Source organism: Vipera berus, assembly GCF_964194415.1.
Source record: "Vipera berus genome assembly, chromosome: 10".
NCBI lineage: Eukaryota > Metazoa > Chordata > Lepidosauria > Squamata > Viperidae > Vipera > Vipera berus.
The window spans coordinates 51,506-67,698 of NC_138213.1; the positions used below are offsets into that span (position 1 = coordinate 51,506).

General features: G+C 43.7%; 3 protein-coding genes across 8 annotated transcripts; 1 reads left to right on the forward strand and 2 right to left on the reverse strand.

Moving 5' to 3' along the window:
• Positions 1–630: 630 nt before the first annotated feature.
• Positions 631–10,538, reverse strand: KARS1 (lysyl-tRNA synthetase 1). 6 transcript variants are annotated; one of them, XM_081335823.1, is made up of 14 exons: positions 10,347–10,538; positions 10,026–10,161; positions 9,608–9,773; positions 9,127–9,220; positions 7,002–7,188; positions 6,788–6,913; positions 5,644–5,763; positions 4,787–4,949; positions 4,509–4,682; positions 4,150–4,235; positions 2,816–2,901; positions 2,397–2,523; positions 1,390–1,533; positions 631–828 (listed from the first exon to the last, which is right to left on the reverse strand). In XM_081335823.1, the coding sequence occupies exons 1-14, from the start codon at positions 10,469–10,471 to the stop codon at positions 745–747; spliced, it is 1,818 nt and encodes a 605-aa protein (XP_081191949.1). In that variant the 5' UTR covers positions 10,472–10,538; the 3' UTR covers positions 631–744. The 6 variants fall into 6 exon arrangements, 4 of the variants coding, with proteins under 4 accessions (XP_081191949.1, XP_081191952.1, XP_081191951.1 ...); XM_081335826.1 differs by having other exon boundaries at positions 2,397–2,547; XM_081335825.1 differs by having other exon boundaries at positions 10,239–10,424.
• Positions 10,506–11,562, forward strand: TERF2IP (TERF2 interacting protein). The gene is made up of 2 exons (XM_081335844.1): positions 10,506–10,702; positions 10,949–11,562. The coding sequence occupies exons 1-2, from the start codon at positions 10,646–10,648 to the stop codon at positions 11,405–11,407; spliced, it is 516 nt and encodes a 171-aa protein (XP_081191970.1). The 5' UTR covers positions 10,506–10,645; the 3' UTR covers positions 11,408–11,562.
• Positions 11,563–11,934: 372 nt separating this feature from the next.
• LOC308672724 (carbohydrate sulfotransferase 4-like) lies at positions 11,935–13,086 on the reverse strand (the record flags this gene model as incomplete). The annotated part of the gene is made up of 1 exon (XM_081335841.1): positions 11,935–13,086. One exon carries the CDS (start codon positions 13,084–13,086, stop codon positions 11,935–11,937), a length of 1,152 nt encoding a protein of 383 aa, XP_081191967.1.
• Positions 13,087–16,193: the final 3,107 nt, after the last annotated feature.

The following is a 16,193-nucleotide window of genomic DNA, read 5'->3' on the forward strand; positions in this document are numbered from 1 at the left end:
CACAAGCACTGTTGCCAAGCCAGATTTCCCCCTACCCAAGTCAAATATCTTGCATTAAACAATTACTTGATGGTTGATAGACTGGGAACTGATTCTTTTACTGTACCAACTAATTGCTAGAAGTAAAATGCAGGATGGTGTAAACAGAACAATGAACACAAACTCTTGATGAGCTAGGCTGCTGCAGGCTGAATATAATGAAAACAATTTCTGAATGCAGCATTACCTGGGGCTATCAGAATGGAATAAATATTGAGTAGCTTTTTTATGGGAAGAAGCAAGGAAGAAGGCTCCTTTTGGTTCTGTTAGCTTAACAACGTAAGCCACTAAAATGTAGCTAGTAACGCATGGAGAATTAAACTGGAACATCTAATCAGTTAGGTATCCTAACTGATTAGTTAGGTATCCTAACTTTTACATTCAGTGGAATTAAGATGTGCTGTGACTGAACTCAAGGTGGTCAAGCAGGAACTGGATTGACAGTCCCTACAACCCTCTCAGTTTGGCTGCAAAGACAACACAAACCCCATCACAGGTAGATTTAAATCTCGAAAGTCATATCAGAATCTGATGGGAGAAAGAAATGGCAGACAGCAGAGAGCTAGTGGCTACAATGAGGTGCCTACTACAAAATAACAAGACTTCATTTATTCATGGTTGGGGGGGGGAACCCAGTAGCCCTGGCCTACTGAAATCTAGAAGTGACTTTCCCTGTCCTTCATGCTTCTTGTGCAAACTGCTGTGTCACACTGAAGTCCCTTCACTAGAATCTGACAAAGGATCCTTCTTCTTGTCCTCAGGCTTCATGGCGGGAAACAGCAGCACTTCCTGCAAGAAAAGGGGATTTCTGGTCACTTACTGGAGCTTCTTTTCCAAGAAAAGATCTCATTAGAAATCTTCAGAGCCACATAAGCATTATTTCCAACTAAGCTCTTTTAAGAAGTGTCTATGGAGATACTCAGACATCCAAGTCATGATTGTTCCAAAGGTGCTTTTCCAAGAGGTAACTAGACTTTGTTTTTCTTTGAAGACATTTTGCTTCTCATCTAAGAAGCTTCTTTAGCTCCTCCATTTCCTCCATTCCCCACCATCCAGTCAGAGCTGAAGAAGCTTCTTGGATGAAAAACGAAATGTCTTCAAAGAAAAACAAGGAAGTCTTTTAAGAAATGTTACGCTTTTCATTAAAGTAACATATTTTCACATTCACAAGCATGTTTTCAGTGCATTAGTTCTCAAAAGTGAGCACATTAAAGTACAAGGATGATTCCTATTCCTTTTGCATGAAGTAGCAAATCTAAAATTGCTGCCTTAGAATATAAGAAGCAATCCATCTTCCACCCAGGCAGGCCTGAACAGACAGGAAGTAGCCATCTATTAAGGAGTGCTTACCTTAATATTGTTTGAATCAGTCAGGAACATGGTAAGACGGTCAATGCCCATGCCCCAGCCAGCTGTGGGGGGCAGCCCATACTCCAGAGCCATGCAGAAGTTCTCATCGATAAACATTGCCTCATCATCACCAGCAGCTTTTGCCTGGGTTGGAAATGAATAGAAAGACAAGGATCATTTACAGAGCCAGTCAGGGCAACTGGGGCTTGGGGGGAAAGACTTAGGATTATATAATAATAATTATAATTATAAATAAATATATCATTATACAACAGTGAAACACAAACATTTCCCATTTCTGCTTCCAATAATTGGATTCTAAGTAGACACTTCTAAATAAAAACACAGACCACTCCTCAAACCAATCTCTCTCCAGCTGTCTCTTCCATCCTGGTTCTGCCTGGATTTGCAGCTCCTTATAACAGGAGATGGAACCAATGGCCAGGAAAGTCTTTGCACAATGACCCATAGGGCACCAGTTGCCTCCTTTCTTGGATCAGGTCTATATTCACTCATGTGGCTACCTCACAGATGGACTAATCCTGTAACCATGCTCATTGGTGCTCCCTCCCCATTTCTGTGGAACAGTTTGCCCTCATATATCTGTGTCCTCCCTGGTGGACTTTGGGACAGCCCCTGATATAAAGTGCATTTAGTATAAGCTGTTTTTCTCCTCAGTTTTCTTGCAAGCAGCTCAGAAATAGTTTGGAAGGGAGATGTACTGATGTCTTAGAAACAAACAAAATTCCCACTCAAGAATTTTCTCTGCTACATGTAACGCTGACCCAGCCACAGATCAGTTTCACAATCCAGTAACTTCCATCCCCATACCAGGGGTATCCATACTATTTAAGAGAGATCCAGCTCTCTGCATTTTCTTCCCCCATTATGTATAGTCCTCAGCTTATGACGTTACTTAGTGACCATTTGAAGTTATGACAAATTCCCACAAAGATACTTACAACCCAGTTCTGGCAGGTCCAGTCCAGGCCTATACCCTCACTCACCTTAGCTTGATCTTCAAATAGCTGTCGTTGCCGAAAGGGATCATTCAGTTCTGTGTAGGCATTGCAGATCTCCTTCTTCATCACAAAGAGCTCAAACCGTTCAGTCAATCCTGCTTGAAAACGGTGCCTGAATAAACACCAGAGGAAAAGACTGGGAGACCATACAGAGAAAAGTAATTCTTCTGCAACCAGATGACACCAGGTCAGTTGGTCTGCATCATTCACTCTGTTTCATGAGATGGGACAAGAGATTTGAACAACTGCTTACATCTTTAGCCCTAGAATCAGCGTGATTTTTTGCACATATCATACTTGTGTCAAAATGTCGATTTATTTTATATGAAGTCTGAGTGGGGGTCGGAAGGGTAGGTTATATGCATGCACATCCATACTTACATAACCACAGCACTTTTCCTTACCATTTGGCTAGAGGACTCATGATCTGTGGGTGATCACAAATGAATGTGGGATTGATACAGGTGACTTCTAAATATTGTCCAACCAGCTGAAAAATGAGGAATAGGAACAGGTAATTTTAATTTTTGTATTGTTTTTTTATTCTTGTTAGCCGCCCTGAGTCCTTCGGGAGATAGGGCGGCATATAAGTCCCAAAAATAAATAAATAAAGTGTTTGGGAATAATTCTTCACTGTCAAAAATTGTGTAACATGATTAAGTTGTTTTCAGGTTCATTCACATAGCTGTACCACAGCAAAGCCTCAGGATCATAGTTTTACAGCATCTCCCAGGGCCACTGAATGCATCAAGTATTTGTTTTCTTAGACTACTGTGATATGCAGTAAATTATTTATAATCCTTTTGGTTTACAATTTAAACTGGATATTTTATTGTTATTGCACAATAAGTACTCCTGTAATTACTGCAGATGGTACAATAACAATTACTGTTTTAATTATGTATCATTCATTACTATAGACATTTAAGGCACCAGGCTGGAAAATAGGAGATTGTGAGTTCAAGTTCCATGTTAGCTACAAAAGCTAGCTGGCTGACTTTGGGCCAGTCTCACTCTCTGTGCCTAACCTACCTCATAAGGTTGTTGTTGTTGTTGTGGGGAAAATAGGAGGAAGCTGTGTCAGATATGTTCACTGCCATGAATTATTTGTAAAAATAATAAGGGCAGGGTACAAATAAATAAATATGTAACTCAATAGTTTATAAATTTATTAAACAAATAAGCAAACCTTAAAAAAGGACCCATTGTCATTGTCAAAATATCACCTATCTCAGGGGAAGCTTTATTTGACCATTTCTCAGAGGCCCGTAAAAGACAATAACACTTTGAATTACCATCTCAGAGAACTGCTGTAAGAAAGACACCAAGTAAAAGCCTTGGTGGAGCAGTGGGCTGATGCCTCCTTAAGTAACACCAGCTGCCTGCAATTAGTGCAGGTTCGCATCCCACCAGGCTCAAGGTTGACTCAGCCTTCCATCCTTCCGAGGTAGGTAAAATGAGGACCCAGATTGTTGGGGGCAATAAGCTGACTTTGTAATAATGCCGCTTGGGGGGCGCGAAAGCCCTAATAAGCAGGCATATACATAGAATGAAGGCTATTGCTAAGCACATTTGATTTGTGCTTAGATTGTAAGCCGCCCTGAGTCTTCGGAGAAGGGCGGGATATAAATGGGATTAAAATAAATAAATAAAATAAAGATTTTGGGAAGCCCAACTCAGTGGGATCCCTTCTGAGATCCACCTCAAGTAAGAATCAGGAGAAAGAGCCCCTTCTTACCTTATCTAGGAGCCTGGCTGTTGTCCGAGGGGGTGGGCATTCAACGCCTCGCTCTTCACAGATAGCATCAAAAAATGAACGAGACACTGCATGCATAATGTGAAATCAGACATGACAATACTGCACACGAGTGCTTCCCCTAGCTTGGCCTTTAATTAGTCATGCTTTCCCTATCCCTAGAAACAAGTAGGTGTACAGCAAAATACCCCATAGTGCCCACTGTTAACACTGTCTAGTCAAATCTAAACCAAATAATTGATCTGTCTCAGAAGAAAGCTTAGAATGCAGGCCCATGCTTACTGTCTGTAATGAGGATCTCTTTAAACTAAAGAGGGGGATAAAATGTCTTCCACTCTCACCTTCTGTGTCAAACTGATCTGCTGCAGGCAGTTTCACTCCCAGTGCTTTCTCCAATTCACCCACCATACTGATTTTCCGGAATGGAGGTGTAAAATCTATTTCATAAGCCTGGCCTTCTGGGCCTTCAGGATGGTAAGTCACCTTGTATCCACCACTGATATGTTTCACCATTCCTACAGGAGAAGACCGTCCTTTTAGCCTGGCTAATTTATCTTTTCCAAATGGAACTTCAAATGACCTACTAAGCATTTTTAAAATAAGAACACTTGTCACCAACCTGAAATCATTTGTTCAGTGATCTCCATCAGATCATGGTAATCCGCATACGCCATGTAAAATTCACAAGTAGTGAATTCTGGATTGTGGGTTAAATCAATTCCTTCATTCCGGAACTGACGCCCAATTTCATAGACCCGGTCCATTCCACCAACCACCAGCATCTGAAATATACCAGTTAAAGAGCCTTTTCAGTAGGAGAAGACATATCCACAGGATCACAAATTGCTTCCAGAAGCAACACGGATCTGTTTGATGTTTCCCATTTCAAGCATCTGAAAGAATCTGCTTCCCATCCCTGATTTCAGATACCAGCCAAAATCACTGATTTTGCACCATAGAAATTAATAGTAGTGAACCAACCTCTATCTGTGGAGGCTGAGGGAAAACAGAAACTAGAATTTTTTTAAAAAGCAAAGAAAAAATACTGGGTCTACTTAACAGAGCTTGAATTTGGATTAGGAAAGAGTATGTAGTTCAAAGTAATCCTGTGATTTTCCAGATTGAAGTTAAATTCAACCCAGGCTTTCCCATTCCTAACTCAATTTCCAAATCATTAAATCACACAATATCTTTTACTATCTTGTAGGAGACGTCCTCGGACAAGCGCTGGCTCTTCGGCTTTGAAACGGAGATGAGCACCGGCCCCTAGAGTCGGAAACGACTAGCACGCGTGTGCGGGGGAACCTTTACCTTTACCTTTTTATTTAACCTGGATATTTTCTAAGTTTTGATAAGGCCCCATATATGGAACCAGATTCCAAAGCATATAGAAACATACGTATGTTTTGCATTGGCATGTCAGAAAAAGATATATAAGTATATCTGTGCCACTGCTTGCCTGATTTAACTATTCACCTTGTGGTAGAGCTCTGGTGCTATTCTTAGGTACAAATTCATGTCCAGTTCATTGTGGTGGGTGATGAATGGCTTGGCCACTGCCCCACCAGGTATGATATTCATCATAGGTGTTTCAATCTAGTTGGGGAACAAAAAATAGGCAGAAAATATTGTCTCTACGTTTATAAAGAACTTTAGAGAAATTGATTTTGAAGACAAATAAGACGGGAAAAACAAATAGGAAAATATTCCTAATCCAGCCTACTAAAGAATTCAAATTCCAGGCAAAGAAGCAGTGAGAAAAAGTCTACAATAAGAACATAATCTAAAAGACACTTTATTAATCATGAAAATGAGATGAGACACTGAAGTAGCAATGTATGCTGAGGTATAGGAACAAAACCATAAAATTAGCTCCAAATGATTTAATTAGTTTACTAAAAAGATCTAATTTAAATGATTGCTTTACTAAAAAGATCTAACATAGCATGACTGACAAGCCTTAAGACTCTCTGTTTAAAGAACTGTGTCAAATTAGAATTGTGTAATTTTAGCCATTATTACTTTGCAAGTCAGAACATTCTGTGTTGTATTATAGAGAGTGATCTGTCTCACAGCCCAATGAACTGTTAAGGGCACCTAACCCTTGGCACTTCGTCCAGGTACTCAACAGCCAGACGAAACTGGTGGAAGGGAAGTTATTCAGAGATATTCAAACAGTTCTCTATCGGGAACTGTCTCTCGGGCACAGAGATTTGAGTTTCCCATTGCTACTACTGATGTTTGCAGGAAGGAATGCCTTTTCACTGCTTCTCTAAATTACCACTTTGCAGCTGCCATTGTCTCCACGTCTATTATATGGGCATACAGGAAACATGGTATCTTCTGAACCAAACAGTGGTACTGAAGCATGATGACCATCCTCAACAAGCTGTGTTAGAGGACCTGGAAGAGCATTTACCCAACCACAATCTTTTCTATAACATCCCTGCCTAGCCTCTTATAAATGTATTTTTATTCTGACAATTTATATGCATTTGGTGTCTTTGCTCTATAATTTAAGCTTAACAACTCAAGGTAAATTGCTATAAAGGATTAATCTTTGAGATATCTGCAAGCAATTACTATACATCATTTTTTACATTTAAAAACAAACACCCACCTCCAAGAAGCCCAGTTCATCCAGGAAGTTTCGAAGGTATGTTATGATTTTTGCTCGAATTATGAATTTTTGCCTTACAAAATCATTAAGAATTAAATCCAGGTATCTCTGCCTAAATCTGGTTTCCTAAAAATAAATTAAAATAAAGATAGTAAAATGCAGCAAGGAGACACTCTTGGAGGCTGTCAAGCGAAAGCAGCAGCATGTCTGATACCTTGTCTTTGAGCCCAAAATGAAGATGAGGGAGCATGTGTAGGCACGGTGACAGCAGAACTATTTCATAAGGAATAATACTCAATTCCCCTTTCTTTGTCTTTCCAGGATTCCCCTGGACCCCAATGATATCTCCACGGCGAAGCTTGTTGTTAATACACATATATTCTTCTTCAGATCTGTAGTTTCTAAAAGAATTTTTAAAATTCAAAAAACATTTCTAGGTAAATCTTTTCAGCCTTATCAGTGAAATAGTCAAAATCCATTCTATTCTATACTGCAGGGGGGAAACTTCTATAAAGATTTTTCCCCCCCAAATTTATTTATTTATTTTATTTAATTAGTTTTCTATACCGCCCTATTCCCGAAGGACTCAGGGCGGTTTACAGGGCAGCATATAAAAGACAATATAAAAAGATAATATAAAATTAAAATGAATTAAATTAATTAAAGCCCAACAATTAAAACAATATTAAAAAGCTAAAACCCCTTCAGTCCAGGCCTGATAGATCGAAAAGCCAGGTTTTCAGGTCTCGGCGAAATGAACGCAGATCGGGGGCGGTCCGGAGTTCCACATGCAAATCATTTCAAAGGGCAGGCGCGCCCACAGAAAATGCCCTCCCTCTGGGGATCACCCGCCGGCACTCCCTAACCGGCGGCACCCTAAGGAGGCCCTCTCTATGGGAGCGCACAGGACGATGGGAAGTTGATGCTGGCAGCAGGTGCTCACTATTGATTCGCCAATAGTGAAAAAGTATTTACATACCAAGTCTAGCAAAGAAATTGAAAAGGGGGGAGGGGTAGGGAGGGATAGGTAGGGGCGGGGGGAGGGGGGGTTGTTAAAGATAAAATGTATTTTAAAACTTTTCAATTAAAAAAAAAAGAAATTGAACTCATTTCAATCTCAGATTTAGTTACAAGATCTGAATTTTGTTCTATAAATTTACCTGCATACAACTATTTTAATGAGGTACTATACGCTGATTGCCATGCCATAAGAACTTGTTTAGATAGATTGGATCAAGCTAAGTGATCATCTAGTGCAGCATTGTATATCACACAATTCGATGGATTTGGGAAACTCACAAGCTTGGACAGTAGGACAATATCCCTCTTCTACTACTGCTCTGCAACAACTGACATTTAAGATATACTCCCTGGGATTCCAGAGGTAGCAAACAGTCATTAAGGGGCATAATATTTATTTGTTATGTATATGTAGGGTTGTGGGTCTCTATATATGTTGTATATAGGAGGTTTAGATGTGTGTCATGTATGTGTTCACTTTGAGAGCGGGCAACTAAATTTCATTTTTGATGTGTGCTGTTGTGCCCACAGTAAAAAAAATGACAATAAAGGTTATCTTATCTTACAACTTGAGAAATATTAACAAGCCTCTCCTTATGTAGTACCTTGGTCTTTACTCCCCTGTGCCACAAGTATATTGAGTTGCCTACCTAGTTTAACTAATAAAGCACACTGGAATGTTACTAAACATATTAACGTATTAAGATATTCTGACTTTTTAAAAAAATGGAAATCAGCACAATATTCAAAATGCTAAGAGCTCAAAACCTTATCAAAATGTTTTGAGCATAGTTCTTAAAACAAAGGGGGGGGGGGTTGAACTCACAACCCTTCTTAAATAGTTAAAATAACATGCAGAAACATCACAATATTTTCAAGAAGTTATATGATTAACTTTGCTTTAATCCTCTTCTAGAAAGAATGTATGTATTTGAGACACTATTACTTAATGCAATCTTGGACCACTTATCAGACCATGGTTTTATTTTCATATTCTTTCTACCTTTCCTCAAAAGTTTGGGGAGAGGGAGGCGTTTAAGACACTGTTGACTCCTGGCAACTTCCTGGACAACTACCTTCCATTTTCTTGGCAATATTTTCAGAAGTGGCTTGCTACTGCCTTCTTCCTAGGGCTGGGTGTGTGTAAATTCCCCCAAGGCCACCCAGCTGGCTATGTGCCAAAGGTGGGATAAGAACTCACAGTCTCCCAGCTTTAGCCTGGTGCCTTAACTTCTACATCAAACTGGCTCTCATCCTCAAATATACACACCAAAGCAAAACTAAAATATACAATCAGGAAAAAAGTAACTAATGCTTACCTGGAGTTTGCCATCACCTGTAATTTAACTCCCTCCCCACGAAGATCATAAAATATCAACTTTCCTCCAGAGGCACGTTTTGCATGGATCCGACCTCCAAAAACAGAACCAAAAAGAGATGTCATATGATCACAAAAAAGCACACAACAGATGAGCAAGCCAGGAGCAAAAGCAAAAAGACACCCCCAGCAAATTATTCCCTGAATTCTCCATCAAGGGACAATCTGGCAAGGTGACCTAGAAAAGAATAACATAGCCTAATGGCTATATCACATTTCTTCCATTCCAAAAGAACCTTAACAGAACATGACATCTCCTGGTTTTCCATCAGAAAACACACCCATAGGTGTTTTGTTACTACTTTGAAGCAGAATGTTATCTCTAATCTAAAATACAGCATCTTGGGGGGGGGGGGGGGAGAGGCAGAAACAAGATCATCATTGAAACTGCTTTCTTCCCAGTATCCCAAATGAGCCTTTACCTGCCACTCTTACTGTGACGTTGGTTAGATGATCCCCTGCTTGTAGGAAAGTATACTTCTCTATAAAGTCTGTCAGGGAGAGATCCACGTGAAACTTATGCGGGTAGGGATCCTCGGAGCTACCCTTCAAGTGCTGAATGGCCTGACTACGGATCTTGTAGTATTGCTGTCAAGACAACGAGGGAAGGCTTCTGAAGGACGAAAAGGCTAGAGGGGAGAGAAAAGATCTCGCAAGTAGAAGCTCCCGCCCTCCCTGCCCCGAGCAACGCCGGACTCGCTTTCAGCCGCTAGAAGCCAGGCACTCGGCCGGGCCCACGTGCGGCAGGCGAGTCAGGCCGACCACGCTGGAGGCTCTGCTGTCCCGTTGCCGAGGGGGGGGGGGGAAGCAGGCGCGGCCGCAGGCTCCCCGCCCGCTCACGTTGGGGTCAAGATTCTCCTCCTCCTCCGCGCCCGCGGCGTCGGCCCGTCGCGACGAAGCCTTCTCGCCCTGCTCCTGCTGCTTCGCCTCCTTCTCGGCCGCCTTCTTCTCGGCCTTCAGGCGCCGCTTCAGTTCGCTGCGAGAAAAGCCGGGGGCTTTAGTGGCGCCGCCCAGCCGCGCGCCCCCCGTCCCTTCCGCCGTTCAGCCACCCACCTCGGCTGTCTGCGGCCGCCGCTCAAAAGCCGCCGAGCCCAAGCCGGGCCGCCCCCCGACAACACCCGCGCCAGGGGCAGCATGGGCGGCCGGCGAAGCGCCACTCACTTCTTGCTAAGGCGAGGTTCGGCCTCGCTCGAGGCGGAGAGGCTCGGCGTTGTCGCCATCTTTGCCGGCCGGAAGTCCGATAGGGACTTCCGCCCAGCGAGGAAAGGGCGGGCAGACGGGGCCATGAGTGGGCGGGGCGTTGAGCCGCAGCGGGGCGACCCCTCCGGCCGGAGGGCGACGATCGCCTGGAGCGCTGCGAGGTTCCGGGCGGAGTTGCGGCGCCCGCGAAGGAAGACCCCGAAGCAGCCGGGAAGCGGCCCTTCCCTCCGGCCTCGGGGCCTGCCTCTAGGAGAGCGCCAATGGAGCGGCAGAGGGTGCCCGCGCTCTTCCGGCTAGCCAACCAGGAGTTCGAGCAGGTAGTTCGCCCCCCCCCCCCGCGGGCGGGCCTTTCGGGGCCCCCGATGGTCAGCGGAGCCGTCAAGGCTGCCTGGCCGTCCAAGGGCGCCTCGGTGGGCCAAAATGGACGAGAAAGTGCAACTTCTGATCCTGTTTTCTGCTGCCCCCGCCTCCGAGGAGCCTCCGCTGCGCTCCCCCCTCCCCCTGGCAGCGCCTTTGACCCTCCCAGCGACTGACAGCCGCGCTCTGAATCGCTTTCCTTCCAGGAAGATGGCGAGCCATCGGGCGGGGCGAAGCCCGGGCCCTCGGGCCTTGGAACTTCGAGAGAATCGCGAGCCGACCCGGCCGCCCAGAGGACGGCGGAGATCTGTGAAGTCGGTGCCGTGCCCCCCAGCCGCCGTTCCCCGAAGTCGGAGGGGCGCCCGGGGCCCCCGTCGGCCGCCGTAGCCCTGGCGGTCAAGGACATGGAGCGCCTAATGGGGGAGTTCGGCGTGGACCTGGCCACGGTCACTCAGGCTTTTCTGAAGAACAGTGGAGAAGTGGCAGCCGTGGCCAGCTGCTTGCGGACCGGGCGGCGTCCAGACTGCCGTCCTCTTTGGAACAGACAGGATGATGAGGACTTGCAGAAAGGCCGAGAGGGAGCCAGGAATAACTTAGAAACAAAATATGGAATAGGGAATGTAAATAAACGTTTGTTGTTCAGGGCAAGTTCATGCCAGGAGTGAAAATCACCAAAGCTGCTACAGTAGGGACAGTTCTTTTTGTTTGTTTGTTTTTTGCAATTTTTATTTGCATAGTAAGCTGTTTATTGTTAATTATCATTGCAGCCGTTCTTGAATCGTCAACGTGTATCTGACAATAAAGTTTTACAGAACAGGCATATAGATATTCTGTTACAGCCATGTTTCTTAGTTCATTGACCTAAATATTCTGAATATTAGGCAAGAAGCTGTATTTTAAATAATAAGTACAAACCACATTATCTACAATGAAGCAGGGCCCGAATCCAGGTCACGGGAACAGATCCATGGCCATGGAAAGCATTCCAGCTGTCAACCAGATTGTAGACTGAGTGCAGATTGTGAACTGATGGGACAAGTAAATATAGAAGCATAGCACTTCCGGAAGGTTTTGGGGTGCTTTTGGTTCCTTATCAGCTACTCCCAACATTGCTCTCAGGGCAAATTCCAGGTGTTCCCTCATTCTTCCATGTTGGGATCCATCTACACAGGCTGCAGCTTCCTGGGGCAGTCTAGTTGTAATGCTTTAAGCTGCTGGAAGCTGGACAGGCAGTTTTCATATTCGACTTGGCCAAGAGATCAAATGCCATGTTCTTTTGTTCATCCTCAGATCTAGCAGGCCGGTAACCCAAAAGTTTCATAGCTTCCTTGCAGATATTTTGTAACATTGCTGTTTGGAGGTAAGGAAGAGTCTTTCTCCAAGCCTGTGACACATTCATTGCATCTCTGGCGTCAGTGTCAAAGACCTTGGTACCGAGGCCTTGGCCATGTGTGATGTGCTGCACCCAGGACTGAAGACTGGGAAGGAAAGGAAGCCCTGCAAACTGATACAGCTGAGCAGCTCTTGCCAAGGGGGTCTTAACAATATCCTCATAGCGCACCAAGAGGTAGCGATCTTTGAGGGACTGCTTGATATCGGTGTATATGTCAATGTGGCTTTTGCAAATTGCCTTCATGGCAGCATAGGGCTTCATGCCCTTCATATTATTATGCCTCACCACAATCTTCGTATCACGGGCAAGTTCATTTGGTACATTCTCACGGGAATGGAAAACAGCCCTGGGATCACGGACCAGGTGGATGATTCTGAGGTCCAGGGAGGGGTCAGTGAGGAGAGGATAAAGCACTTTGATGTTGAGGAAACGGACTTCCTTTAAAACAACATGGCTGTATGTCTTACAAGCCTCTTCCACTTTGCTGAATGGATAATTTCCACAGAGTGTCTTGCAGGAGTGTTTGGAGATGATGTCACTGCGCTGGAAAAAGTCACATGCAGGGGGAGAACACAAAGCCCGGCTGGTCTCCCACTGAAAGAGCGCAGACTTATTCTTATGGTCATTCATATAGCCATCAAAGACGGACATGTCACACTTGAAGACTGACCAAATAAGGTCCCGCACTGCCATGTGCAAGACCTTGGCACTGTTTTGGTACATAGCTGCCCACACATGCCAGGCTGGTTCCATCAGGTAGAAAACACTGGGATGCTGACTGAAGAGCTGCCCTACAAAGGATGATCCAGACCTCCAAGAGGAGAGGATGAGGACATGCTTCTGGGTCAACGTTTCCTGAGGAGTGTGCTGAAGCTGAAAAATGAAACAGAGTAGAACTGCTACCTGAATTGCTAAGATCACCAGAATGTCAGTCTTGTTCAGCTTCAACATGGCTGCCTGGAAGTGAGAGCAGAAGAAATACAAGCGTCAAAATGCTAAACTATGTTTCCTTGTTGTCTTAATAGCTGCTGCTATTAGTTGCTTGTGGTAAGTGTCCTGTAAACTGTACAATCATACCGGTACTTGGAATATTGTGTGTTGTTCTGCTCATCACACCTAAAAACAATATTCGACTTGAGAACCCCTGTACTGTAGAAATAGGGCTAGACATCACTTTCCCACCCTTTTCCCAGGCAAAGGAAGTCCAAGAGTGATCAGAAAATTATAATTCTCACGGCACTAGTTTCTGTAGAACTTACATGACAAGGCAAATCTTGATATCCAGTCATAGGATCTCATAAGAGATCCAATCGAATTTTGGAAAGCTCCATAAAATTTTAAGATGGCAATTTCTAACTCTTTAGTGTAACAACCCAACCTTTATTCTACTGCCAGCCATGATCCATGGACAGCTGGCTTGATCAATGAAGCAGAATGTAGCTGCTGTAAACACGATTATCATCTGAAACTTGTTAATTTTGCGAGGTTCGTAATTCAGTGTGGCCTCTGCTATTTTCATTTAACAGAAAATAGCCGCATCTCACATCTCTGCTTATGGTCCTCTCCCCATGTGCAGCTTGGTCTTCCGCTTCCAGATTATACATTTCCTACTTAGCACTTGTCTCACTTACCTCTTGAGCCTCTGGAAGTTGACAGGAGCTCACAACTTTTGTATTGGCTGCAGCCAGCTGGGGAAAAAACTGTCCCTTCCCAGAGCAGGGGAAGCACACACTGCTTGCCAGCTGTGATTCAATATACACTACTGTGGGAAGGAGCTGCTAGGAGGAAAAGACTCCAAAAGGGAAGGGGGAGGGAAGGGGAGGAGAGGTAATGGGGAGGGAGCCTCATTAGTTCAGGCCATCCTCTATGGTACAGAAACAACAGGTGCTAGAAGAAATAGGGATGCCCTTACAAATGCCTGAGGAGGGTGACCCATAGATAAAGCCCAGGAAGGGCACTCTACACTTCTCTTCCCACATGTAGAGCCTAGGACAACTATTGGAATGCAAGCCAGACTACCTTCATCCTGCTCATGCTATATCTGCAGAACAAATGGACAAAACAGGCTTGCTGAATGCAAAGTTTAGGCAAAAATTCAGGCTGAATGCATTGTGAATCAAAATTTGGGGCATGCCAGGGCCAAGGTAACAACTCTGAATGGCTACTGATGGTAAGCTACCTCCCTTTCTTCCCAGGTGCCCTAAGTGGCAGGGAAGGAATCAGCCTCACTTAGCCCAGACCTGGGATTCTGCCCACCAGCCAGGGCACAATGATACTTGAAGGAAACACAAGGGCCCTGCATAGGACTGTTGTCATAACCAGGAGGTCCAGGGAAAGGGAAGAAAGACAGCCAATGGGTGATCATACTGATGGAAGAATGTGAAATCCATTTCCTCTGCTGGCAGAAGAGATGGTCCCATGCATACCAGCTCTCCGGGGGATCACGTGCCAGAAGAATAAAGGTGGTAGGAAAGTTAATTGCAAATGATTTCCAAGCAGCATGCCTTTGCCAGGTGTTGCCTTTTCCACATTCTCCTCTTCCCTCCATTCTCCTGTTTCAGCGGTGTGGGGGGGGGGGGGCTGGACTAGAAGACCTCCAAAGTCCCTTCCAGATTCTATTCTATTCTATTCTATTCTATTCTATTTTATTCTATTCTATTCTATTCTATTCTATTCTATTCTATTCTATTCTATTCTATTCTATTCTATTCTATTCTATTCTATTCTATTCTATTCTATTCTATTCTATTCTATTCTATTCTATTCTTCCTACCTCTAACAAAATAATAGAGTTGGAAGGGTCTTCTAGTCCAAACCCCTGCTCAAGCAGGAAACCCTATGCTATTTTACATAAATGGTTGCTCAAACTCTTTTTAAAAACTTCCAGTGTTGGAGCACCCACAACTTCTGGAGGCAAGTCATTATGCTGATTAATTTTTCCAATTGTCAGGAAATTTCTACTTAGTTCTAGGTTGCTTCTCTCCTTGATTAGTTTCCATCCATTGCTTCTTGTCCTGCCTTCAGGAACTTTGGAGAATAGCTTGGCTCCCTTTTCTCTGTGACAGCCCCTGAAGTCAAGGAAGACTGCTATCATATCACCCTGGTCCTTCTTTTCACTAAATTAGACATACCCAATTCCTGCAATCGTTCTTCATATGTGTTAGCCTCAGCTCCAGTTCTAATCATCTTTGTTGCTCTTTTCTGCATTCTTTTTAGTTTCAACATCCATTTTATATCATGGCGACCAAAACTGTATGCAATATTCCAAGTGTGGTTTTATCAAGGCATTATAAAGTGGTACTAACACTTCATGTAATCTTGGTTCTATCTCTTTTTTAAAGCTCCCTGCAAATCCTTAATACTTCAGCAAGGCCCAGAGCTGACACCAGGACCAGCTGGCTTCATTTACTTGTTATCATCTAGCAGAATTTGGAAACAAGTAATGTAAAGCGTTCACCAATGCCTGATGATCAGCATGGTTAACTCTCCAGAAATTGATCATAACATGGACAAATTTGGTTTGCAGGAGGAGCCAAAAATGGTCTGATCCAGCTGTGAGCTGTTGGAAAACATTCCAGAAAAAAAATCCCTCCAGGAAATCCTGATGGGAGAGTTAAACAGAGCAGCAGCTTGGAAAGGCTAGGTCATCTGGTAGCTATCCAGAGATAAGTAATCCAGCACTCTGACAACAATAGCAGAAAGTGCCATCTTGTTATTGTTCAGAGATAGGATTGAATGATTGAATGTTTAAAATGTTTATGATCATATTATAATTTTTATTTTTAGCTTGCATATTAGAAGATTTTTACAGAAATCTTCTTAGTGGCTCTTTTATAAAATTCAAGCTGCTGACCCTATTCAAAGCAACTTTTCCAGCATATGGAGAAATAATTTTTCTAAGTCAACATAGGTATTTTTTTCCAATATCAATGGGATTGGAATGGGGTACATTGCCAGACTAAATGAAGATGAGTGACTTAGGATCAATCTGCACAACCCAATTCCAGTCCCAGAAGGGGCCAAAATGATGTCCTCTATCCACACACAACTCACCAGGA